Here is a 24,564-nt window from a genome sequence, read left to right as displayed (position 1 = left end):
GCTGTCCTGCACGGTCTTCTAGAGACTGTTGAAGCCAGGATATTACTGTTCCCAGGGAAGCTCAGGGCATTACAGGAGTCCCTCATGATCCAAGACGCCCAATGGTTGCCTGAAACCGCAGATAGTACTAAACCCTATATTTTCCTATACCTGCATACCCATGACAAAGTTTAATTTCTAAATTAGGCACAGTAAGAGATGAACAACAACATGATAAAATAGACCAATTATAACAATGTAATGTAATAAAAGTTATAAATGTGGTCTTCCAAAATACTACTCTTCTTGTGATGATGTGAGGTGATAAAATGCCTATGTGTTGAGATGAAGTGAGCGACATAGGCCTTGCGACGTAAATTAGGCTGCTGTTGACCTTCTGACAATACATCAGGAGGATCGTCTGCTTCTGGACCTCGGTTGACTACAGGTAACTGAAACTGGTGGAATTACGGGACTCCCCCGTGTACTTCCTGGTTCTTTGTAGGAAGGCCCCATCTCCTCAGATGGCAGCCTGTTCACACCTTTTATCCTAAACCTGAAGGGAGTAACAGAGAGAGAGAGCCATGAAAGCTCTAGAAACCAGAGGGACCAAGAACATTTCATTTACTCAGGTAGAGTGTCTAGTCCAGTTCACTTAACACAGAGGTCATTGTCATTTGATATGGTAATATCGTCATTGCTGATATTCACCATTTCTCAGGCCTACAGCTACAAGGAAGCTTTCCTCAAAAGATAAGCTAAACATTATTTTAAAATTTCATGATGAAGTTAAAAGCCATTTACCATACCTCTCGGATCTTTACTGCCTTTTCTACTGGGTACTTCGTGAAGAAGGCTGAGTCCTGAGTATAGAATAGCTGAAGAAGTTAATTATGGTAATAGATTGATGCTTTGGAAAAAAAAAAAGTCTAGAATATGGGGGCAAAGTGAGGTTACCATGTTCCACCGTCAGTCTGAGGGACATAACTAGGGGCCTCTAAGGAAATATACTTAGCATTTATGTTGACTGACGTGTTCAGGTTGCAAGGTTTTTTTTTTTTTTTTTTAATGTTTATTTTTGAGAGAGAGAGAAAGAGACAGAGCATGAGTGGGGGAGGGGCAGAGAGAGAGGGAGACACAGAATCCGAAGCAAGCTCCAGGCTCTGAGCTGTCAGCACAGGGCCCGACGCAGGGCTCAATCTCAGGAACTGCAAGATCATGACCTGAGCCGAAGTCGGACGCTTAACCACCTGTGTCACCCAGGTGCCCCCAGGATATTTGATTCTCTCAAAAAATCAATTTTATTGTTAACTTGAAGGAATATGTGTTTATAGATTTAAGGTATAATACTTTATTTGTAGTAGAGCACCCAAAGAATAATTTGAAGTATTATTACTATGAAATAACTTCGATAATTTTAAATAATTTTTCTACGATTGGTAGTTGGGTCATAAGTGATAGGAAACACGGTACCTTTGTTATGTAAGTAATTAGAATTCTTTGAACCCAGACACCTTATGTACACAGTGAAAATACTGAATTCTGAGACTAAATGTGCACCTACTCATTCCACAAAAATTTATTAGGAATTTACACACCCTAGGAACTTTCAGGGCATGAAGTTGTTTTAATCTTCCAAGATAATGCGGCAAACGTGTTGTCTTCCTTGAAAGACATTTGCTTTTCAAGTTTTCCCTCCTCCTAATCAAACGCTTTGCTCTTTGTACACCTGGATTATAGGGCATGTTTCATATCATTGAGCATAATTTACTTTATATCTATGTTTTCTCTGCTTAAGGTCTCCCTCTAGGGCAGAGACTGTATTTTATTTCTTTTTTATAACTCTGGTGTCTGGCATCATGCCTAGACTTGACATAATAGTAGTTGCTCCCTAAACTGAGGGTGAGTCTTACTGCCCTCCAGGTGCTCGGTATTTACACAGGCTCATCTGTGACACGTGACAGCTCCATGACAGTGCAGAAGAGAAAGTGTCACTTCCAACTGGGGTGCTCGGAGGACATCCTGGAGGAGGTAGCATTTTAACTACAGGTTTTTGTTTTTGTTTTTGTTTTTTAAGTCCAAAGGATTTCTTTGGCTCAGACTTCATTTGGAACCCTGAGGAAGGGTGCAGGCACAAGCCGGACTTCTGGCAACCAATTGGGTCACTAGGGATGAGAAGGTTAATTTGGGGCTGGTTGTACAGAGCCCTTCACTGCCCATGTGTGTCATTTCAAGTTTTCTGTAAGTATCTCGAAACACAGAAGGCTTTGGAAAGGGCAAGACACATGAGCTGAATGTGGACAGGAAGTTATGGCCCATGCATCAGAAAATGGAGAGGTTGGAGACAGAGGGATTGGGGGGGGGGAGAGTGGAGAGGTGTGGGTGTGGTTTGGCATCAGCACATGTACTGAGGATCTGTCTTGTAACTCTGATCTGTAACTACCTTTGTTAGCCATTTAAGAAGAATTTTTTAAGCCCCCTTTTCATAGGAGAGGAGTAGATTTCCTCTTTTTGTTGGCCCCATCATGATACCATTTGTGCTCAGGCTGTTTCTACGTTTTAACAGAAACTCATCCACCGGTGTGTTCATTCCCCTGATGAAAGGGGAGGGAAACAACCCAGAAATTGCTGCTTTGCTTGAGGGATGGATTGTTTTTTCTCAAGGTGGCATACAGGGAGTTTGTCTCTTTGTGCCCTTCTCTAAGATCGATTTACTCTTACTGCCCATTTTCAACTGTAACAGTCTTATCCTTGGCTTCCAAGCCCAGTGATTAGCAGTATTCACCGAAGAAAAGAAAGAACAGACAGTATCCTCTCTTTTTCATAAGCCCCAAGCTAACAGAGGTAGGCATCTAACCATATTGGTGATAGCAGCCACAGTCTCTCGGGCTCGTCTCAGTGCTGGCCAGGGTGCTAATGCTTCAACACACTGAATTTGTTGTTTGCGCTCCTTATTCACCCTGTGAGGCAGGCATTATCCCAGTGTTGCAGGCCAAGGGCTGAGGCCCAGAGAGGTTGAGTCGATGGACGTTACGGTGGCATGTGCTTCAGTTCACTCAACATTGGAATGTGTATGACACCTGCCACAGTGCTCTTAGAACTGAGTGACAAAAGAGCTGGGCATAAGGTCTAGCGCACAGCACACATTCAGCAAATGGTGGCTGTGGTGTTGTTACCATGACTGTATTTCTTTGGCGCGGGTGGCTCGGTTGGTTAAGCGTCCGACTTCAGCTCAGGTCGTGATCTCACGGTTCGTAGGTTCGAGCCTCGCACCGGGCTCTGTGCTGACAGAGCCTGGAGCCTGCTTGCGATTCTGTGTCTCCCTCTCTCTGCCCCTCCCCTGCTCACGCTCTGTCTCTCTCTGTCTCTCAAAAACAAATAAATGTAAAAAAATTTTTCTTAATAACTGTATTTCTTCTCTGTCGGGGATGTTTGATGTGTGGGGAGCTGAGATTTCTTAGGCACACTTGAAAAAGTCCTTTCTTGAATTCTGTGTAGTGGCATAAACACTCATACTCTTTTTGCTCTTTGCCGTAAACTTATTCTCCTGTGGTCTTCCCTATGCGTGTCTTTCATGTGGGGGACTGAAGTCTCTAGAGACAGAAAACCAACCTGTGGCAAGACCTTACATGTGCCCTGTGGCAGCAGAGGGCTACCTGCTGGCCCAGTCTCCCCTGTGGGACCCTCCAGCCTGTCCGCTGGATTCCCTGTACTAGTGTGGATTGATAAGCTGCCATCTCTTTGAGCTTCTTCCCAGACACACTCCTTCACTTGGGGCAGAATTTCTTACTCTGGGGTTCCGGGCCTAGGAAAGCAGCAGAGTTTGGGGAATGGAAGCGCATCAGTGGAAGTATAAATCCAAACATGAGCTGAGCTGACCCCTGCAGCCTTGTCCTCTTCCCAGCCCTGCCCTACATCATTTAGTCTTCAGAGTCTGAAATGGTCCTTTTGTAATGCTACCCCCGAGTAAATCACACCTTAAAAAAAGGAGGGGGGTGGTTGGGAAGCCTGGGTGGCTCAGTGGACCAAGCGTCTGACTCGTGGTTTTGGCTCAGGTCATGATCTCATGGTTTCGTGAGTTCGAGCACGGCTCTGTGCTGCTGGGTATGGAGCCTGCTTGGGATTCTCTCTCCCTCAATCTCTCTCTTTCTCTCTCTCCCTCTCCCTCTCCCTGCCCTCCCTGGCTCACGCTGTCTTTTTCTCTCAAAAATAAATAAATGAACTTTAAAAAGGATAAAAAGTAAAGGGTAGAGTGGTGAAGGGAAAGAAGACCTTCTATAAAACCCTTGAGGGGAGGTAACCTAGCTGAAAACTTCTTCCATTCACTACCCTTTGGTATTGCCATGATGTCTGATGTGTGCATAAATTATGACCTCACCTTCCATTTCTTATATAGTGGTTAGACCCAGAAGCTTAAAATTTAGATTCTTCTCGTGTTCACTTGACATTGGCAATGGCAGTTGAATTTATTAATGGTTTTAATACTTCACCCCTGGTTGTCCTTTATATTTTTAAGGGGCATTGTGTACTTTTTTTTTCATATGAAAAAAAAGCTCTGTGAGGCTAGGCTTAGTGTCTTGGTTAGTCCTGGTAGGAATGGCACAGTGAGGTTGGGTGGCGAGGTCCACGCTCCCCTGTGCAGCTGGTTAGCAGCAGAGCTCTAACTGGTGCCACATTGGGCGGTCTCTCTCTGAAGAGGCCTAGGTTATTCGAGTGACTCTGTGACCTACACCTGGGTTGGAGCTCACTGTTCCCAGTTAGTAGATGTGGGTCTTCAGGCAAAATTACTGAACCTCTTTGTGGTTCAGTTTCTTTGCTCCAAAAGGGTGATGGTGATAACACTCCCTGCCTTGCAGATTGGTGTGAGTAAAGGAGATGCTAGATACAAGTGCTTGCTGTCATGTCGAGTCAGAGAAAGTGAACTACAAATGGTAGCCGTTATTATTAACATTATTACTTACATTATGTCATACCACTCTTAATCTGGATTTAGAGTGCCGTACTATGATCTTTCATTCTCAAGTCTTAATGTGAAGGCTCACCCGCTAACCAGTGTCCTTACATATTTATTTAGCAAGTTAATTGAAAAGATTGACATTAAGGAAAAGAAAAGATTTCTGTACTGATCTTAAGAGCATGAGATACAATATAGACACTAATTATAATTTTCTGTAAGAGGTCCAAGTTGCCACCTGGAGGTTGGCAACAACAGTGGGTACTGTGTGTTTTCAAACATATGCATCTGAAAGCAGCTGAAATAGAATTTCCAAACTCAGCTTCATTCATACCCTTAGTTGGAATAGACAGTGCTTTCCTGTCACCTAAGCTCCTTATTTCTCCCCGTTCTTCAGATGACCTTTGCAATAATTTGTAATTGTGTGGCGTCTGGACCACACCACCCTGAGTAACATCCAAATGGTCCGTTCTGTCATTACGAGCCCCTTTAGTCATTCAGACTCACACTGGCACTTGCAGGTCACTGTAGGAGCTTTTTACAAATAATTGCTAACAGTGTAAGTACTACCTGGTGAAGTTTGGGAGGGTTCATGTTCTCACTGTATCCTGAAGAACTAATTTGCAAAACAGAAGAGTTTGGTTCAATAGAATCTGAGCCCCCCCCGCCCCCCCCTGCCCCCCTTGCAACTGCACTGTCACTAACCAACGGAGCTAGTGCAGCTGAGGAACTGAATTTTTAATTTTAATTAATTTTGACTTACATTTTAAAACAGGAAAAATAAGTAAATGTAAAACCAGAAACATTGTTAAGATCTTTTGTTAATTCTTTATTCTGGAAGGCAGCTACATTTCATGTGATCATATCCGTGAGATGTGTTGTAATGTATATTGTGTTCATCACTTCTGATATCTCATTAATAATTTTAAGTTTTTGGTTAAATGTTAAAATATTTTTTGATATATTGTATTACACATATTGCTAAAATTAAATTCACTTGTTTCTTTTTTGTCTTTTTAGTAAGGCTACTAAAATTTTTTAAATGACACCTGTGGCTTGAGTTGTATTTCTATTGGACAGTACTACTTTAGAGCATCTATTACAGGTAGCTAAAATTAGCTTGTTTTAAAATTCAAAATTAGGGGCACCTGGCTGGCTCAGTTAGTAGAGCTTGTGACTCTTGATCTTGGGGGTGTGAGTTCGAGCCCCACATTGGGTGTAGAGATTACTTAAAAAAAATAAAAGCTTAAAAAAAGAAATAAGTAAAATTCAAAATTAGATTTGAGACTTGCATTTTGGATATCATAGAACCAGAGGTATTTAGAGGAAGGGATCTCAGGAGTTCCCTAACCCAGCCCTGTCCTTTGGCAGAGAAAGAAACCGAGGCTAAAAGATAAGGTAAAATGGTATGATTAGGTGGGGACTGGAACCTGATGTTCTTGATGGCCTCCTGCTTTGGGTCCACGGTTTGCTTGGCCTTGGAACCTGGTGAGCATCAGGGCTGCAAAAATCTGAAAACTCCTCCCAGAGCCAGACTGAAGAAAAGGCCTTTAAGAAAAAATTATTTTGAGTGGTAAGGAAAAATAATTTTTTTGCTTTGCCTACCAGTGGATGGACAAGAGAGTCAATTCCGTGTTTGACGTGTATTTTTGTTGGGCAGAATAATGAATGATACAGTCATGGGGAATAGTAATAAGGTAAAAATAATTCCCACGCTTTGTGTGAACATTTACTTTGGGAGCCTCCATACATCTGGCTTTCATGTTTTAATTTAAGAAATTCTTGGGACACCTGTGTGGCTCAGTCGGTTGAGCGTCCGACTTTGGCTCAGGTCATGATCTCACGAACGTGAGCTCAAGCCCCATGTCGGGGCTCTATGCTGGCAGCTCAGAGCCTGGAGCCTGCTTGGAATTCTGTGTCTCCTTCTCTCTCTGCCCCTCCCCTGCTCATGCTCGCTCTCTCTCTTTCTCTCTCTGTCAAAAATAAACATTAAAAAAATTTTTTTTAATTAAAAAAAAAAAGAAAGAAAGAAATCCTTTTCCCAGAGCCAGAGATTTTAAACCAGACCCACAGCTTTTGTCCTGGAAAAACAGACGAAGAGCTCTTGACTTCACGTGTTTATCATTTAGGCAGGTCGTCTGCGGTCACTTGGTAAAAGTCTAGGCCTGCTTTATGGTATTGTTTCTTTACAAGTGTAGCAAAACAGATTTAAAGGAAGAAGCCACCAACAAACTAAAAGGAATACCCTTTGAGCAAACCCGAATTGTATTTGTTTTGAGGAGTGGAAGAAGAAGGGAAGGCATTATGATTTACTAAATGGCGATTTGATTTATGAGTATGTCCGTCAGATTAGAGGAGGCTGCTTGTGCCTAAAGTGCAGGTGACAAGTGGGCGACCTTTGATTTAACATTTAGCCTTTCTCAACCTCCATTTCTTCATCTCACTGATCTTCACACTTAGTGTGAGGATTACATGACATAAGAATGCAAGTGAAAGTGTTTTGTGATCTTAAAGCACTGCATATGTGTGGGCGGGTGTCTGCAGGGCCTTCGCCGCCGCAATGCAGGACTATTTCTTGGGTCACGCTTGCTCTCGGTGAACACTTGGATGATTCTTTCAAATTTGGAATGTGCATTTGGTGGGTACATGACCTTGACTCCGTGATTTGGGGATTCTTGGGGGTCCACACTGGTTCTGAGTTGCTTTTGTTGTAGCAGAGATGATCTGCCTGAAGGGGGCTTAGTTCTGTTATATTGATCAGGGACACAGTCTTTAGGAAACTACATGGTATTTAGAGCTCGGCTGTGAGGGAAGGAAAGTTTTGTACAGAAAAATGCACATTAGACATTCGTCACGTAGCAGGGTTTTATAGGCCATTAGTTTGGCCACAGGGTTCAATGCCATACAACAGTTTGTAAAGGTCTGTTTTCAAACTAATTCCTAATACTTTTTGAGTCTTAAGAGAAATTGCAATAGAAAGTCTACTTTAAAATCTAATTTGTGTTAGGTTTGACCATATGACCTCTTCGGGGCTGCTTCATCAAACGAGAGACAGGTCGGATACTCATTTAGCATCTCTTGGCCTCAGGAACCTCATTTATAAACCTGGGGTTTAGACTATGGTCTCCAAGATCACTGTCAGCTTTCCTTTTTCCCTTTGTAGTTTACCTTGTCTGAGAAAGGCGGAGTCACTGACTTTGCCCGACATGCTTTGGTATTTCAGCTATTGAGACCTTGCCCAGCCTCTGTCTTACCTGTCTGTGCCATACCCTTTCCTTTTTTTTTTGCTACTGCAGATGTTCTGCTGGCTCCTAAGGTACCATCCAAGGTTAAGTTGGCTAGAGCAAGGCCAGACGTAGACTGGTGTTTAAAGAAATGATGCTTGCTAGCCAACCAACTGTGTAATATTCATTCTCCTCTGTAGCCTTAGTTTCACAGTGAAGATAGAGGGAGGGGCTGGTTTGAAGTGATTCCAAAATTAACATAGGGGACCTTGTACAGTTAGTATGTATTTGTTGTGTGGGTACTATGTGCCCGTGATGCAAGCTATGAAGGACACACGAGTGGGGAAATGGGCAGTCCCACATGTGGCTACAACCTCCGTGTAGAACTGTTGAGCAGTATCTGTCATGATTATAAATACAGATGCAGTTGACCCTTGAACAACACAGCTTTGAACTGTGCAGGTCCACTTATGCACACGTTTTTTGGATAAGTATATTTTCTCTTTCTTCTGATTTTCATAACAACATTTACTTTTCTCTAGCTTACTATATTGTAAGAATACAGTATATAATGCATATAACATACAAAGTAGGTGTTAATCTACCATTTGTTACCAGTAAGGCTTCTGGTTTTTGAACATGGATTTTTGACTGGGGGAGGGGAGGTCAGTGCCACTAATTCCCACATTGTTCAAGCCTCAACTGTACTGTTTGACCCGGCAGTTCCACTTATGATTATTTATTCCGTAGATGTCTCCACACATTTTTATGAAATGATTTGTGCACAAGGATATTCATTGTAGCATTAATTTGTAATAGCAAAAGATTCAAAATATCTTAAAAGCCCAATGAGGGACTGATTAAATAATTATATTATTAAATAATATATTATTCTAGTGCACCTTTATGATGAAGCACTGCTCAGCCATTAAAAATAATGGAAGCAGGGTTGGGGGAGGCCTGGGTGGCTCAGTCATTTAAGCCTCCAACTTTGGCTCAGGTTATGATCTCGCGATTCGTGAGTTCAAGCCTTTGTGTTGGGCTCTGTGTTGACAGCTCAGAGCCTGGAGCCTGTTTCGGATTCTGTGTCTCCCTCTCTCTGACCCTCCCCCGCTCGATGCTCTGTCTCTCTCTCTCCTTCAAAAGTAAAAAAACATTAAAAAAAAAAAAAAAAAAGTGGAACAAGGGCACCTGGCCAGCTCAGTTGGTGGAGTATGTGACTGTTGATCTCAGGATTGTAAGTTCAAGTGCCTCGCTGGGTGTAGAGATGACTTAAAAATAAAATCTTTTAAAAAAAAATAATGGAACAACTCTATGCCCTGATTTAGAACAGTCTCTAAAATACATTAGTAAGCGTGAAACACTATGATTATATGCTGTTTGTATGTGTGTGTTTAATAGAATATCTTCCTAAGAAAACACAAAAAATTGATGCCAGCAGTTGCCTTGGGGAAAGGTAACTGGGATATTACTTTCGCAACTTTTAAATTTTTTTCCACATATGTTATCTATGTTAAAAAAGACATTGTCGGGGCGCCTGGGTGGCTTGGTCGGTTAAGCATCCGACTTCGGCTCAGGTCATGATCTCACGGTCCGTGAGTTCGAGCCCCGCGTCGGGCTCTGTGCTGACAGCTCAGAGCCTGGAGCCTGTTTCAGATTCTGTGTCTCCCTCTCTCTCTGCCCCTCCCCTGTTCATGCTCTGTCTCTCTCTGTCTGAAAAATAAATAAACGTTTAAAAAAAAAAAAGACATTGTCATGCCCTGCAGGAGTTTACAGTTTAGCCAGACCATTATAAGAAAGCCCAGATAAGACATATCGAGTACAGGGTCAATATTGTCTTTATGGGAAGATAGATTTAAATGCTGACCTCTCCTGGTGCAGCTAAGTTGACCTGATTTACCCATGAGTCATCAGGATAGGCAGGTCCGAGTGTCAGGAGGGACAGCTTCCAGGTCTTCATGTCCTGCCTGAGGGGAGGGTACTGGGGCTAAAGCAGTTTCCAGACCTTGTCCTGGTGCGGCATGAGCGCCAAGGAGTGGCACCACGGCTTGGGAAGAGCCTGGCAGGCCCGGAATCATTTCTGGGTTGGAGTCCTGGCTCTGCCACCTGCCAAACATGTGATTTGGGGCAGTGCTGGTCGGTGCCCAAAGCCTAAATGTGCTCATCCCTAAGCGAAGACGAACCACCTCCCTCAGGCCACCGCAGTGAGGCTGGAATGAGATGCCACCTGCGAACACCCTGTAAACCATGAAGTGCCTGGCAAACGCCAGCTGTAATAGAAGCTGTTGGGTATCTGCAGGCTGGCAATGTACAGCAAGAGATGCTAATTTAAAAATGAAATTGAAGCAAAAATGTATCTTTTTCCCTCTGTCAAATAACTTGACATGAGCTGTAAAGTAGAGGTTAGGTGGTTTTGGCATCCTTGACCTGTCACCTTGGGCCAAGTCATTTCATCCTCTGGCCCGTTTCCCTATTGGAAAAATGAAAGGGGCTGTCTGTGTGAGTCCTGTGGTCCCTTCCAGTTGTAACATTCCGTGACAGACATTGTGGCATTAGCAGTGATACGCAGCTCAGCTGAGATGAGTCACACTGACCGAAAAGTCCAAATGGGAGGAGGAAGTCTCTGGGTGGTGAGAATTTTCCTCATGCTGGAGGATCTGAGTCTCTGGAGAGAGGGGGTGAGACACTGCCGCCATCAAGAGGGGAGACTGAGAGGGGTGCCTGGGGGGCTCCGTCGGTTAAGCATCTGACTTTTGGCTCAAGTCATGATCTCACTGTTTGGGAGTTAGCCCCGCGTCGGGCTCTGTGCTGACAGCTCGGAGCCTGGAGCCTGCTTCAGATTCTATGTCTCCCTCTCTGCCCCTCCCCCTTTTGTGCTCTGTCTCTTAATGAATAAACGTTTAAAAAAAATGTAAAAATAAAAAGGAGGGGAGACCGAGAATGCATAAAGCAAGTGGCAATGTATTCATTGTTCTCTGTTCTCTCCATCTCCATAACCTCCTTTGCTTTCAAATGTTTCCTTGGATTACACCTTTGGAAACCAGGCTTAACCCTTGTTTATTGAGTAGGACATTCATACAGTTGTGACCGCAGTGGTCTTTCTGTGCATTTCTTGCCTTCGTGCTGCCTTGCTCCTATACACTTCTCATCATGTCGGAAATTAGATCAGAGACTATCTTATTTATCTTTGTGTCCCCAGCAACTAGCATGGTTCCTGGCACCTGAGAGGTGATCTGTACACGTGTATTATTAGATGGGTAGATGGACTGATGATCTATTGGAGGGCAGTATGTACACGAATCTTGTTGATCTTGACTACCACTACCATTATTATAGCTACCACCACCCTTCGAGTAAAATGAGGTTTTAGCCTTTAGTGGCTTATTATTTCTAGAAATATTTCATACTCGCAAAAGAGTGCATGCTAAAAAAGCTTAAACAGACCCCGTAAGAATGTATTTTAACAGAATCTACAGTTTAAAAAAAGGCTAAGGGTTTTAGGCAGTTTATATAGATTATAGTATATAATACATGTGTATCTAATATTCAACACCACCCCCACCACAGCATACAAGGTCTTTGGCTTGTAGCAATAAACAGTATAAAGTACTTACTCAGCCTGAAAGCCTGGGTGACTACCCTGATTCTTACTTTCTAAAGCTAACGGTACACAGTGAAATCTGAAAAGAAACTTTAAGATTGAAATAATTTCTTTCTACAAACGCAGGACCCAAGGAGGGAAAAGTATCACACAGGGCATTTAGAAGTAGCGGAAGTGGCTGTAAAGAGCCCCACCAGTTGGGTCGTGGCAGTTGGGTCGTGCCGGATGGAGCACTGTTCTCCCTCACCGTGGCCTCCCCGTAGGAGGGAGGGCCACCAGGATGAGCAGGCCGGGCTGTTCGACCTCCAGGGGGATAGCTGAGCCGTGTAGGGAGACCACACCCAGTGAATTTCAGGGTACATTAGGTAAAGTCGGTTGAGGAGTTAGACCCAGTGCTCCAGAAGGTTCTCTTGTGCCGCGCCTCTGTGTGTGTTTTCCAGTAGAATCATTCTAATAGTGATGGAAGACGTACTCACAAAGTTCCTTTCATGTGTGGAGGACAGCATCCAGAACTGAATATATACATGCTTGTTAAAAAATGGGGAAGGGATTAGAAAAATGTATTCTGAAGTTTGCTTACCAAACCAAGCCATTCTCTTGGCAAACTCCTCATAACCCTTATAGAAGCCCTTCCAGGCATGGCAGCATCATCTGCTCAAATACAGACCGCCAAAAAAAGAAGTCTTTTGGGGTCCAGGTGTGAAAGTTCTCATGGAAAAGCTGGAGCCAGTGCACTTTTTATAGCAGGTGGGATCACCTACCCTTATTGGAAATTAACTGCCCTTTCTGATTTCTTTTTGGCTAAACAGCTATATATCTCTTGAGAAAATCAGCAGTCCCAAGTTCCTATTCAGTTCACTTACCAGTTTTGCTTTATCTTTGCACAATTTTTGCAGCTTGCAGACAAGCATAATGGGTGAGAGTTCCAGTAAACTGGCTGGATTGTATTTCTTAGATTGAGTCATTGCTGAGAAACTTGCTTGTGAACAGGAAGCAGCCCATGAAAATGTCTGTACATAGTAACATGCCAGACTGAGGAAACTGGACTGTTCTCTAGTTGAAAGACAAAAGGGTGGAAGGATGGGTCCACTACTCGGGGAATAGCAAACTTGTGATCTCGGGTTTTAACTTGTTGAATAATTCATCTCTTGGTGTATGTTTGAAAATGTTTATTCTGTCAGAAATGGCTGGTTGTTAGAGATTGAGGAAATAATCCTTAGTAAGATTTCTTTAGAAGGAAAACTTGGACTATTGGTAACTATTACTACCTACTAGGATCTCTGCTGACACATAACTGCTTACTAGGCCAGTTATTTTTAAAAATGGAGTTGTAGTTACACAGAAATTAACTCAGTGACATTTACACTTGGCCTAGATGGCTTTATGACCCCTTCCATCTCTAACATTCTGTGATTTTATATATTTACACACACACACACACACACACACAGACGCACGCCTTGTGATTCATTTTAATTACCTACTTCGTAATTATTATAGCAATATATTTAAAAGTTAGCACATCAGTCCAGTAGAACTAAAAATACTTGACTGTGGGCAAACTAAAAAGAATAACCTGTCCTCTGTCTTCTCTAGAATGCTCACTGTAAAAACAATGGGCATTGTTTGTGTATCTTCCTGTAATGAAGCAGTGGGAGAGATGCAAAGAGAAGTAAATAGGCAGATAACTATTTATGAAATATAATCGTCATCAGTGAGATGTATTTTAAAAATACACCTGCTCGGTGTCATTTTACTTTGTTTAGCAAGGATTGTGACTTGTGAACTAAGGAGTAACTTGTTATTTGATCAATTCTTCAAAATTCACATGCACTTGGTTGTTTTTGTAACCACCGATAGCTTTCATTTGATGTGATTCATGTTCCATCTGGTTTTGCTCAAAACTATTTGTGCAGCTTCAATGGAGAAAATATTAAACCAGATTTACTTTTTACGTGAATAATATAACCACCGGGGCATAATCAATCTAAAGACTGAAGTGTATGGGGAAAAAATTACCAAAAAAAAAACCCCATAGACTCTGAATGTCAGTAATTAATATTTGAACAAAGTAATTAATATTTGAAAGAGATCTCAGGGGAATAAAATTTAAAAGACATTATTTTCATGCTGGAAGTACATGATTTTAAGGGGTAGCTTGACATCAGTTTGCTCTTACACAGTGAAGTTGGAAATGAGGAGGGGCACGGAGGTGGCTCAGGTGGTTGAGCATCCGACACTTGATTTAGGCTCAGGTCTTGATCTCACCGTTCAGAGTTCAAGCCCCGAGTTGGGCTCTGCGCTGACAGTGGGAGGCCTGCTTGGGATTCTCTCTCTGCCCCTCCCCCCTTGCACAGGCACGGGCTTTCTCTCTCTCTCAAAAAAAACTTAAAAAAAAATTTTTTTTTTAATTTGGAAATGAGCAGCTTTTATTTTGTACTTACATTTTTAGTAGTCTGTGCAGTTTTTTTTAAGTTTATTGGTGAAATTTATTTTTATAAACCAACCTCCTACCACCTTCCCATCCTAAAGACAAAATAAAAGATGGGAGAGGGAGGGGAGGACACTGGGTTGGGAGGTGCAAGCCTCATTGACACGTGTGAATATATTATAGAAACCATCTTATTTTTCATTTCAAATACTTCCCCAAAGCCTCAGTTTACAGAATTACCTTAAGAGAAGATTATGCTATCTTGCCTTATCTTTTCTGATTTTTTGGATCATCTGAGCATGAAAAATGCTGGTTTGTTCAAGGTACAAAACCTTATTTTGAGAGCAAGAGCAGGGTAGGGGCAGAGAGAGGGAGAAAGAGAATTGTAAGCAGGCTCCAAGTTGTCAGTACAAAGCCTGATACAGAGCTCGAGCTCATGAACCATGAGATCATGACCTGAGCCAAAATCAAAAGTCGGATGCTTAACCCAGGCACCCCTGAAGACATATTTAATATGGGATTCAGTGTTCAAGGCCTCTCTTCTTTCTTTATCCTAGAACAAAGATACTTGTTTCGAAGTGGTATGAGTTAATAAACCAACTTCAGATTCCCCATAAAACATGTAATAGATTACACAGATGGCAAATGATGATATATACATTTTAAATATGAATATTTCCGTTGGACCAGATGGTGATTTAATGCGAATTGTCAAACATTTATGTTTCTTATTAAATTGTCATCTTTTGTGTAAGCCAAGCTAGCAGCATAATTTGCAACACACTCAGGAATCACTAAAGGACAACAACAAAAAAGTCAGATGCTAAGTGGCTCCATATGGCCTGTGAAGGCTCCCATCCAGCGCCTCAGTTGCTCTGGGAATTTTTTCCCAGGTCTTCAGGAAAAATACCTGTTGGAATGCTGTGGAAAACCATCCCCCTGCTTTCCTCTCCATCCCCAGACTCTACCGATCTGCCATTTTACCTGGTGGCCTGCCTTTTTGGGGGCCTGGAGAGGATAAGAAGCTCTTCTTTCTCAGAGCCTCAGGTTTATGTGCCAAAGAGCAGTTTTAGCTTTTCCTTAGGCATTTCCCTTCCCCGCTGTCCTGCGTCCTGTTCTTGTTTGTTATAGGCTCCACCCGGACTACTTCCTCTTAGATGGTTCACGAGCCTTGCAGAGGTGGGTCATTTGTGGAGTAAGTCATGTGCCTAGTCACAGGGTTCCTTGCAGGAAATGCTCACTGCCTGTGAGGGTAGCACAGAACAGTCCCAAGCCCGTGGGGTTCCCCAACAGCAAGTCTTAGGTGGACACATTTCTGCTGTTCTCATTTTCAGCATAAAGCTTTGTTTCATACACCATCAAATCTCTGCAGGTTTTTTTCTTCTGAAGTTGAAGTGAAAATTTGAGTAACAGAGTATAATATGTTAAGGCCATGACAAGAAACCCATTGTTGCTTTATTCAAAATTTGATCAGAACATTTGTTTTAAGGAATTCAGGGTAGTTAAAACTACCATTGCTTTTATTTTCAAGCATAAGTTTTCTTTTAGAGACTTCTCATAGCAACAGTAAATAGTACATAAAATAAACTTTGGGGTGCCTGGGTGGCTCAGTCGGTTAAGTGTCCAACTTCGGCTCAGGTCATGATCTCACTGCTTGTGAGTTCAAGCCCCATGTCGGCCTCTGTACTGACAGCTCAGAGCCTGGAGCCTGCTTTCGATTTTGTGTGTCTGTCTCTCTCTGTCCCTCTCCCACTAGCACTCTGTCTCTCTCTTTCTCAAAAATAAACATTAAAAAAATAATAATAAAAATCAACTTTAAAAGGGGCGCCTGGGTGGCTCAGTCGGTTGAGTGTCCTCTTGATTTCAGCTCAGGTCATGATCCCAGGATCATGAGATAGAGCCCAGTGTCAGGCTCTGCACTGGGTGTGGAACCTGCTTAAGATTCTGTCTCCCTCTGCCCCTCACCTGATGCGCTCGCCTCTCTCTCTCAAAAATATATATATACAATTTTAAAAATTCAAAAAATAATAAACTTTAAATACAGAGGGGTGCCTGGGTGGCTCAGTCAGTTAAGTGTATCCAATTCTTGATTTTGGCTCAGGTTACAATCTCATGGTTTGTGGGATTGAGCCCCATGCGCTGACAGCTCAGAGGCTGCTTGAGATTCTCTCTCTCCCTCTTTCTCTGCCCCTCCTCTATGTGCATACGTGCGTGCTCTCTCTCAAAATGAATAAACTTAAAAAAAATACAAAGGAAAACCTCCGAGAACACTTTGAAACCTGCTTTGTCACCTGTGATCTCACTGAAGGCTGCCCGGCCTGCACTAAGAACAATTAGATGTCACATGAAACATCTTTTGGTGGCATTACTGGTGGAGACAGTAAGCTAGAGCGGTAGGAGCTGCTCTGCCCCCTAGGGTCCAGCATTGTTTCAGATCAAAGAATGGGATGCTCAAGAGCTGATCCAAACGATTCAGGTTTTATTTTTCCTGTTTGTGGATGAGGATCCATTAAGGTGCCCTTTTCTGATCCTGTTATGGGAAATTTTAAGAAATTGAATTAGTTTGGCTGTGCATTGAAGGGTAGTCATATCAGGAATTGAATGGCTGTTGAATGGGTATATATGTGCTATCCATGCTTACATAAAAGTATAGGTTACTGTTTTTGTTTTCAACCCATGTTGCACAAGCCAGGGAGTCAATTTCAGACCCTCCCTGAGGAAGAACCGAGTAGCCTCCCTGCTGAATGTTTTTCAGGCTCCCACTACAGTTAGGTCCACAGCTTCTTTATTATCCATTGGCCTTGAGTTTGATCTTGCTTATATTACAGCAGGTATTAGAACCATCACTGTCAACATGCATAGCAACATTTGCATATACTTTACATATAGAGAGGTTTCTTTCACATCTCACTTGATCAGCCAACATCTGTATGGCAGGAGTGGGACAGAACAGTTATATACTAAATTTGTAGGTAAACCATCTGAACCCACTCAAGCATCTCATCTGGTGGGGAGGGAAGGGGGAGAAAGGAAAGAATAGACTTGTATCAACTTTTGGTGTACTTGCCTCTGTTAATTTTAGAGTAAATTACATTAGACATTTTCTTTCAGCCCATAGGGCTGGGTTCTGGGGATCCTCTGGAATAGTCTGATTTGTGAGCAGGTGTTGGCAACATGAACTGCTTCAGCGTTCTTTCAGTTCTTTTATGAAAAAGTCAAAGCTGGATGTTGGTTTTTATCCTGAGATCTCTTAACAAGGAGAAGGCCCTGCCTAGGCATTCTGGGGAAATTCAGGAAGGGATGTGTCAGAGTGGCCCCTAGGTGCAGGGGCAAGTGTTTGGGTTTCTCTTTGATTCATCTTCTGAAGAGCTCAGCACACTGTCCACATCAGTTTTGTTTTTTTTTTGTTTGTTTGTTTTTTGGTGGGGGGGGGGGCGCTAGGAACAGGTACTGCCTGTCTTATAATTATAGAGAGAAACTGGAGTTCAACTGAGACTGTGTGATCATGCATGCCTTTAAATTCTAGTGCTAGCATTTAGTGGGTGTGAATATACCGAACACCTCCTTAATACCTGGCTCCTTTAGCTCCAGCTTGGAGAAAGCCTAGATAGGATACCCCACTGTTCTAAATTCACTAAGAAGATATGGCCCAATCTAATTAGAATTTTAAAGTAGGTTTCTCTAATACCTTGGACCTTTCTCGTTCAACACCTTTGGATAAACATGTCCATTAGCATGGAAACACATCATTTTTAAAATGGAAATTATTTTCATGTTTTGTGTTAGTTGGGAGTTCCCTGTGGAGATAGCCATGTATGAATAAATGCTCTGTGGTTGCTATTCTGTGTCGTGGCCAGGAAAGCGAATGAGGTGATGTGCTCAATCCAGCCTTCTGTAACCTGGCCACTTTTTCACATCCCCAAGATGTTAAAGCAGAGTATATATACGACAATGGATTTTATATCCTGCCCGGTTTGGGAACCACTGGCCAGTGATCAGATTGTATTTTTTTTTAGTGTAGCTTGTGGTTAAAAAAGCATGAGTCCAGGATTGAGTCTACCCAGGACATATCCCTGTATACTTCCTAGAAGTATCCCTTCTTTCTAAACCTCAGTATTTTTATCTGTAAAAAATAGGATGTATGTTATCTTCATATGGTTGTTTGCAGATTAATTTGTATATATATAAAGTACTTTGAACAATGCTTGGCATGTAGAAAGCCTTTAATAAACGTTGGCTTAAAAAGATACACGTTAGCCAGTTCTAAAGAGCTACAGACGGTGTTATAATTATACCTACTCTGTTTGCTGTAGACTCTTTAACACTGCTCAAGGCTAGAATACTGATAAACCCCATGGTCAGGAAGGGTTTCACAGCATTTAAGATTCTACCACCAGGGCTCGAATGCCATAGCCTCTGCTGTCCATGTAGCTGTGCTGCCTTTAGGCTGGGTGGCCTGCCCCCTCCTTTGTTGGGTAAAAATAGCCTGACTGCTCAGTGAAGCAACAGCCATGTTATTTTTGTCCTTGGAGGCAGAAAGTAGAGTCTAGACGCACTGGGCAACCCTGTGCTGCCAGCCATCATCAGAACCAAAATACATGTGATGTTTGTGCATAGTGTCTACTGGCTTTCAGGCCCCAACTGCCTTCCCCCCATGTCTTGATTTTTCCAGTCTCAGTCTCATTTTCTTATTTTCAGTATAGAGGATTTCTTAAATGGAAAGTGATTTAAATTTCCTACCTGTGAAGACTTTTCCAAAAATTAAAGTTACAAGTCAAAAAATTGCTTTTGACATATTTGTGGTTAGGAAAATCTGGACGTGGTACCTAGGCCTAGTTTTGTTATAGAGATCAAAATAACCATTCCTTCATTGTAAGATCTCCCCATGTCTTAAACTTTCAGTACCTTCCATCCTTCTGTGGAACCATGGTTTTTTTTCTCGTGTGTGTGTGTGTGTGTGTGTGTGTGTGTGTGTGTGTGTGTTTAAGAGGGTTATCTGTGATTTCTCAGAAGTGAAACTAGTGGGTACTACCCCTTTTCCAGGGCCAGCCTCTTGCTTCACCCATGGGTCACAAGATTACCATTAGCTAGGACTTTTCTTTACCAGTTTGTTCATACCTCAGGAGCTAAAACTCAAATCAAGAGGAAATTGTTTTAATAAGTGAGCCGCAGGGATTAGAGTAGCAAGAAATGATGGGGGAAAGTAATCCAGTGTAGGAAATACCAAAAGATTGGTGATATTTCGCAACTGCTAGATTGACATTTAACCAGGGTTTTTCCCCTTTTCTCTGTAAACTGGATATTTGCTGAGGTTTAGAAAAAATTCTACATATTTGATCATGTTTTCCATGTCTCATAATACCAGTGGCTTGGAGTGTTTGCTCCAATTTCTATATTCCACTAAACAAGTGTGAGATTTCTTTTAATTCAAGAGCTGTAGTGTGCAACATGTTACTTTGCTCTTTAGTGACCTCTGCTATCACCCAGTCGTTAATAATCCAAGTAATAAGTGATTAGAATGGATGGCTGTGTTTTTAGGTTGTTTTTTCTTTTAATGAATAGATTCATTGAATGGAATTAACTGTGCCCTTCCAGAACATTGGATCTGTGTTCCCATTCAGATTGTTTCTAATTTCCCTATCCTGCAACATCAATAATGGCATAATATAAATTTTAGGATATCTGCCATTTTAAAAACCATCTTAACCATGGTCTCTCTTTCCTTTTTTTTTTTTTTTAACATAGGACATGGATTTGATTGACATACTTTGGAGGCAAGATATAGATCTCGGGGTAAGTCGAGAGGTATTTGACTTCAGTCAACGACGGAAGGAACATGAGCTGGAAAAACAGAAAAAACTTGAAAAGGAAAGACAAGAACAACTCCAAAAGGAGCAAGAGAAAGCCTTCTTTGCTCAGTTACAACTAGATGAAGAGACAGGTGAATTTCTCCCAATTCAGCCTGCCCAACACATCCCATCAGAAACCAGTGGATCTGCCAACTACTCCCAGGTATAGAATTCTCAGTTCTTGGGAAGGTGTGTGGCAGGGTTTAAGGAACCGATATTGACCGGTGAGTTTAAAATATCTGCATTGGAGTTCCAGATTTGCCTTTTTACTGTCTTCATGACCATATCAAGTCAACTTCCCAGCCCCAGCTTCCTGACGAGTTCAAAACCTGACTTTCCTCACAGAGTCATTGTAAGGTTGAGAGGACATACATTACATGAAAGTGCTTTGGAAGCTGTGGAAACGTCCTGTAAGGATCGAGCGAGCAGCAGCAGTAGTCATAGTAGAAACTGTAGTACAAGAGTACTAGCGTTTTATTTCCAGATGGGCAGTTGAAGCTCAGAGATTCAGTAACTTGCCCGGAGCACACAAGAAATCAGGGAAGCCAAGATTTGAACCCAGATAGTCTGGTCTGTTTGATTCTGTGTGCTATACTACACTAAACTGATTTCAGGAGAAGAGAAACGTTTGATTAACCAAATCGTAATCATTGTAGGACACTGAACAATATTTCTCTTCTTCTATGTCTTTCCTTTTTATCCAGGTTGCCCACATTCCCAAACCAGATGCTCTGTACTTCGATGACTGCATGCAGCTTTTGGCAGAGACATTCCCATTTGTAGATGACAATGAGGTACAACATTTGGTTAACAGCAAAACTCCCCAACTATATCTCATACATCCTATGAGTGTGCCTTCATTAAAGAAGTATTTTAGGGGCGCCTGGGTGGCGCAGTCAGTTAAGTGTCCGACTTCAGCCAGGTCACGATCTCGAGGTCCGTGAGTTCGAGCCCCGCGTCGGGCTCTGGGCTGATGGCTCAGAGCCTGGAGCCTGTTTCCGATTCTGTGTCTCCCTCTCTCTCTGCCCCTCCCCCGTTCATGCTCTGTCTCTCTCTGTCCCAAAAATAAATAAACGTTGAAAAAAAACATTTAAAAAAAGAAGTATTTTAGGGGGAAATTTTGTCAAAGAAATCTTAGCCTATAGATAACGTTACAATTCAAAAAAAAAAAAAGAAAGAAAGAAAAGGTCCCTACACCATGCAAGACCAAATCCTCTTATCCTTGCATAGCCAGAAGCATGGATCTGCATAACCATGAAAACAGGTAACTCATTTGATACATACAGGTACTTAGAAATAAATTTGGGTGAGTAAAAAGCAAGCTGGGTAACAAACCAAGACTTGCTCAGTTAACAATTCATTTGTTTTGTGTTTGAAGCACTATACTAGCTATTATACAGGGAGATGCAAATTAAATCCAAAAGCGTATCACTTTCCTTGAAATTTACCTTCAAATGCATAGGCTAAAACAAGCCAGTAAATGAATAAATGTGGAGTTATTTTGTCAGCGGGGGGGGGGGGGGGGGGGAGATTTGTTTCATTATATAGAAATAGGGGCCACAGAACTGTTGGCTAATTCCAGTTTAAAGTGTTGTGATGGTGCCCCGGCATGTACTTCTTTCTCCACTGTTGCTGGCAGACTCACACAGATAAATGCTTTGTCAATTTTAGGTTTCTTCAGCTGCGTTTCAGTCACTTGTTCCTGATATTCCCAGCCAAATCGAGAACCCCGTCTTCATTGCTCCTAATCAGGCTCAGTCACCTCAGACTCTTGTCACTCAGTCAGTCATTGCTGATTTAGACAATATGCAGCAGGACATTGAGCAAGTTTGGGAGGAGCTACTGTCCATTCCAGAATTACAGGTAACTAAGATCTAATAACAGTAAGTGCCAAAAACACTTTCATATTCAGTGCCTTTAAATTATTTATTCCACTTACTCTTTATATGCCACCTACTTCTAGGAAGGATTGGAGGGTGCTTTTAAATTAGTCACGAGAGGGGTGCCTGGCTGGTTCAGTCAGAAGAGCATGTGACTCTTGACCTCAGGGTCGTGAGTTCAAGCCCCACATTGGATGTAGACATTACTTAAATAAATGAAATTAGTCATGAGAGCTGCCCATGCTCACTTAAGTATGCTTTTGTTAATTAAATGGACTGGATGTCTTGAGGAAAGATCAAGTTGTAAACCTGAAGTCTGATCTAAGAACTGTGAAAATAATACATATGCTTAGACATAAATATCTGTTAGAAATAGGAATTATCTGAATTATAGAAGACCTTGGGAAGAATGAGGGTGGGGAGAGAGTTTACCATCAAATATAGATTATCAGCTATTAAAAACATTTGCATTCAGGGGCACCTGGCTGGCTCAGTCTGTGGAGCTGGAGCGTGTGACTCTTGACCTCAGGGTTTTGAGTCCAAGCCCCACATTGGGTGTAGAGATCACTTAAAAATAAAATCTTTCAAAATAAGTAAAAATATGTGCCATCAGATACAGATTATCAGCTATTAAAAATATTTAACTTGAGGGGCGCCTGGGTGGCGCAGTCGGTTAAGCGTCCGACTTCAGCCAGGTCACGATCTCGCGGTCTGTGAGTTCGAGCCCCGCGTCAGGCTCTGGGCTGATGGCTCAGAGCCTGGAGCCTGTTTCCGATTCTGTGTCTCCCTCTCTCTCTGCCCCTCCCCCGTTCATGCTCTGTCTCTCTCTGTCCCAAAAATAAATAAATGTTGAAAAAAAAATAAATTAAAAAAAAAATATTTAACTTGACTTACATTTGGTAAAAATTTCTTTTCTGTGCAGTGTCTTAATATTCAAAATGACAAATTGGTTGAGACTAGCACGGTCCCAAGTCCAGAAACCAAAATGACAGAAATTGACAACAATTATCATTTCTACTCATCGATGCCCTCACTGGAAAAGGAAGTAGGTAACTGCAGTCCACATTTTCTCAGTGCTTTTGAGGATTCCTTCAGCAGCATCCTCTCCACAGAAGATTCCAGCCAGTTGACCGTGAACTCATTAAATTCAGATGCCACAATAAACACTGATTTTGGTGATGAATTTTATTCTGCTTTCATAGCAGAACCTAGTAGCAGCAATAGCATGCCCTCCTCGGCTACTTTAAGCCAGTCACTCTCTGAACTTCTTAATGGGCCCATTGATGTTTCTGATCTATCACTTTGTAAAGCCTTCAACCAAAACCACCCTGAAAGCACAGAATTCAATGACTCTGACTCTGGCATTTCGCTGAACACGAGTCCTGGCCTGGCATCACCCGAACACTCAGTGGAATCTTCTGTCTATGGAGACACACCGCTTGGCTTCAGTGATTCTGAAATGGAAGAGATAGATAGTGCCCCTGGGAGTGTCAAACAGAATGGTCCTAAAACACAACCCGTACAGTCTTCTGGAGATACAGTCCAACCCCTGTCACCATCCCCAGGGCACAGTGCTCCAGTGCGTGATGCCCAGTGTGAAAACACGCCCAAGAAAGAATTGCCTGTAAGTCCCGGTCATCGAAAAACTCCATTCACAAAAGACAAACATTCAAGCCGCTTGGAGGCTCATCTCACAAGAGATGAGCTAAGGGCCAAAGCTCTCCACATCCCATTCCCTGTTGAAAAGATCATTAACCTCCCTGTTGATGACTTCAATGAGATGATGTCCAAGGAACAATTCAACGAAGCTCAACTGGCATTAATTCGAGATATACGCAGGCGGGGTAAGAATAAAGTGGCTGCTCAGAACTGCAGAAAAAGAAAACTGGAAAATATAGTGGAACTGGAACAAGATTTGGATCATTTGAAAGACGAAAAAGAAAAATTGCTCAGAGAAAAGGGCGAGAATGACAAAAGCCTGCATCTACTGAAAAAACAGCTTAGCACCCTGTATCTTGAAGTCTTCAGCATGTTACGTGATGAAGATGGAAAACCTTACTCTCCTAGTGAATACTCCCTGCAGCAAACAAGAGATGGCAATGTGTTCCTTGTGCCCAAGAGTAAGAAGCCAGATGTGAAGAAAAACTAGATTTGGAAGGATCTGACCTTTTCTGAGCTAGTGGGTTTTTTTTTTTTTTTTTGTACTGTTATACTAAAAGCTCCTACTGTGATGTGAAATGCAAAAACATACTTTGTAAGTAATTCTATGCAAAATTATAGTAAAAACCTAGTATAGGAAATAATATAAACTTTAAAAAAGCATTAAAGTCAGTCATCAGTATGCTGAATCAGTAGTTTCACTTTAACTGCGAACTTAATTTCTTAGAACACCATTTGGGCTAGTTCCTGTATAAGTGTAAATACTACAAAAACTTATTTATACTGTTCTTATCTCATTTGTTACATTCATAGATTTATATGATACATCTGGCTAAAAGCAAATTGCAAAACTAACCACTATGTACTTTTTTATAAATACTGTATGAACAAAAAGCATTTTTTTTATATTAAATTGTTTAGCTATGGCAAAAACCAATTTAGTTGAAAAGCTGGTACTAATAAAGGAGTATTATGACTGTTAAATTA

General features: G+C 42.0%; 1 protein-coding gene across 2 annotated transcripts in view; it reads left to right on the top strand.

Annotated features, from left to right (window-relative positions):
- Positions 1-24,564, top strand: part of NFE2L2 (NFE2 like bZIP transcription factor 2) — a 35,033-nt gene extending 10,469 nt beyond the window's left edge. For both annotated transcript variants that reach the window (XM_025931471.2, XM_025931472.2), the window contains exons 2-5: positions 19,935-20,201; positions 20,743-20,832; positions 21,710-21,901; positions 22,841-24,564. In XM_025931471.2, coding sequence (XP_025787256.1) covers positions 19,935-20,201; positions 20,743-20,832; positions 21,710-21,901; positions 22,841-24,067 — 1,776 coding nt within the window. In that variant the 3' untranslated portion in view covers positions 24,068-24,564. The remainder of the gene's footprint in view (positions 1-19,934; positions 20,202-20,742; positions 20,833-21,709; positions 21,902-22,840) is intronic.

Source organism: Puma concolor, chromosome C1 (assembly GCF_028749965.1).
Source record: "Puma concolor isolate L17-30 chromosome C1, mPumCon1.1.hap2, whole genome shotgun sequence".
Classification (NCBI taxonomy): Eukaryota; Metazoa; Chordata; class Mammalia; order Carnivora; family Felidae; genus Puma; species Puma concolor.
The sequence above is the reverse complement of the archived record's forward strand: the minus strand, read 5'-3'. Positions and strand labels throughout refer to the sequence as shown.